The sequence below is a fragment of the Mus pahari genome, chromosome 14, assembly GCF_900095145.1.
Source record: "Mus pahari chromosome 14, PAHARI_EIJ_v1.1, whole genome shotgun sequence".
Taxonomy (NCBI): Eukaryota; Metazoa; Chordata; class Mammalia; order Rodentia; family Muridae; genus Mus; species Mus pahari.
The window spans coordinates 29,859,616-29,861,552 of NC_034603.1; the positions used below are offsets into that span (position 1 = coordinate 29,859,616).

At 35.2% G+C, this 1,937-nt stretch overlaps 1 protein-coding gene across 1 annotated transcript in view; it reads right to left on the minus strand.

Moving 5' to 3' along the window:
- Positions 1-1,937, minus strand: part of Ulk2 (unc-51 like autophagy activating kinase 2) — a 79,511-nt gene that overhangs the window by 50,156 nt on the left and 27,418 nt on the right. The window contains exon 11 of the mRNA XM_021211814.2: positions 817-864. Within this exon, the coding sequence (XP_021067473.1) occupies positions 817-864 (48 nt within the window). The remainder of the gene's footprint in view (positions 1-816; positions 865-1,937) is intronic.

Below are 1,937 nucleotides of genomic sequence, written 5' to 3' on the forward strand. Positions count from 1 at the left end.
ACACACACACACACACACACACACACACACACACACACACACTAAGTAAAATGCAAGAGCAGTCAAGAAGGTTAAGTCTGGTTCCCACAACCCCTTGTAACTCCAGTTCCAAGGGATCCAACCCCTTCCTTTGGATTCCCTGGGCACCTGCACTCCTATTCACACACAGATGCAAAGACATACCTAAAATTACAAAGATAAATTCTTTTAAATTTGTTATTATTATTATTATTATTATTATTATTATTATTATTATTATTATTATTTTGGTTTTTCGAGACAGGGTTTCTCCGTGTAGCCCTGACTGTCCTGGAACTCACTCTGTAGACCAGGCTGGCTTCGAACTCAGAAATCTGCCTGCCTCTGCCTCCCGAGTGTTGTTAAATTTTAATTTAAAAAATTAAAAGTTAACCAGAAATGCAATAGTTGGGCTGGAGTGATGACTTCGTAAGCAAAAGTGCTTACCACCACACCTGACAGTCTGAGTTCCATCACTAGGACTCAGATGGTAGAAGGAAAGAACTGACTCCTACAAGTTGTCCTCTGTATGTACACACACACACACACACACACACTCACATACAGTACAAAAATAAAAATTTTTAAATAAAAATGCAGCAGTTATTAAACATTTTTTCAATTTGGGTGTAGAAAGAAGAATTGCTGTTATACAAATACAATCATAGGTACATAGGGAATACTTAAGGAATTTCTGAGAAACACATTAAAATTAATTTTGCATTTCAAAATATTATTTTTTTGTCTTTTAGCTTGTATACTCTCTGTAAGTAAAAATATGTAAAAATGGGAACTTACATTTTTTAACTGGAACTTGCTCAAGGAAAGGATGACTGAAAAATGCTTCTGTAATGGAACATGAGAACACAACCTTTAAAAAAGAAATCTACTAAGGCTGGAGAGATGTCTTAGTCATTAAAGGCTAAGGCTCACAAGTAAAAGATATTGACTACTAGGTAAATTAACCAATGAGATCACAAAAGAGGCAAAGAGAAATAGAAATATATCAGAGCAAAAAAAATAGTAATAAAATAGTAACTTCAATCCATATGAATATCAGAAATGGTAAATATATGTTAATATTAACTATATATATTTTTCTTCTTTCAACCCTTCTATAAAAGATATGAGTACATAACACAATAGTTAATACACTGCCTTGTATTTAAATAACATAGATGTACTCTATGACAATTTTAGCATATTCAGAAGATGAAATGGAATTACAACAAATTTTTTATATTTAGTGGAATTCAACTACCATTTATACAAAGTAAATGTAATAAGATACCCATTATAATCCCAAAGCAACCATTAAGAAAATAACTAATGGGCTGGTGAGATGGCTCAGTGGGTAAGAGCACCCGACTGCTCTTCTGAAGGTTCGGAGTTCAAATCCCAGCAACCACATGGTGGCTCCCAACCATCCGTAACGAGATCTGACTCCCTCTTCTGGAATGTCTGAAGTCAGCTACAGTGTACTTACATATAATAAATAAATAAATCTTTAAAATAAAAAAAGAAAATAACTAATACATTTTAAGAATTCAAGTAGTAATTAGAAAATGCCCTGATTAATAAATATCACCCACTGCCTAACATCTAGATTTATCCTTAGCTTAGCTCTCTCCTAACATTAAAGCGTTCTCTGACATCTGCATTAGCTATCTCATCATTATTGTCAATGTAACATGTCTAATTCCAGCTCCTCTTCTGGTCCCCACAGTTCTCTTGATCCATAGTTTTCCTAGTGCTGTAACTGACAGGTCACCCTTCCAGCTGCTCAGGTCAAAACCCCTGGAGTCTAATCTGTTTCTTTTTTTTTTTTTCAAGACAGGGTTTCTCTGTGTAGCTCTGGCTGTCCTGGAACTCACTCTGTAGACCAGGCTGGCCTCGAACTCAGAAATCCACCTGCCTCT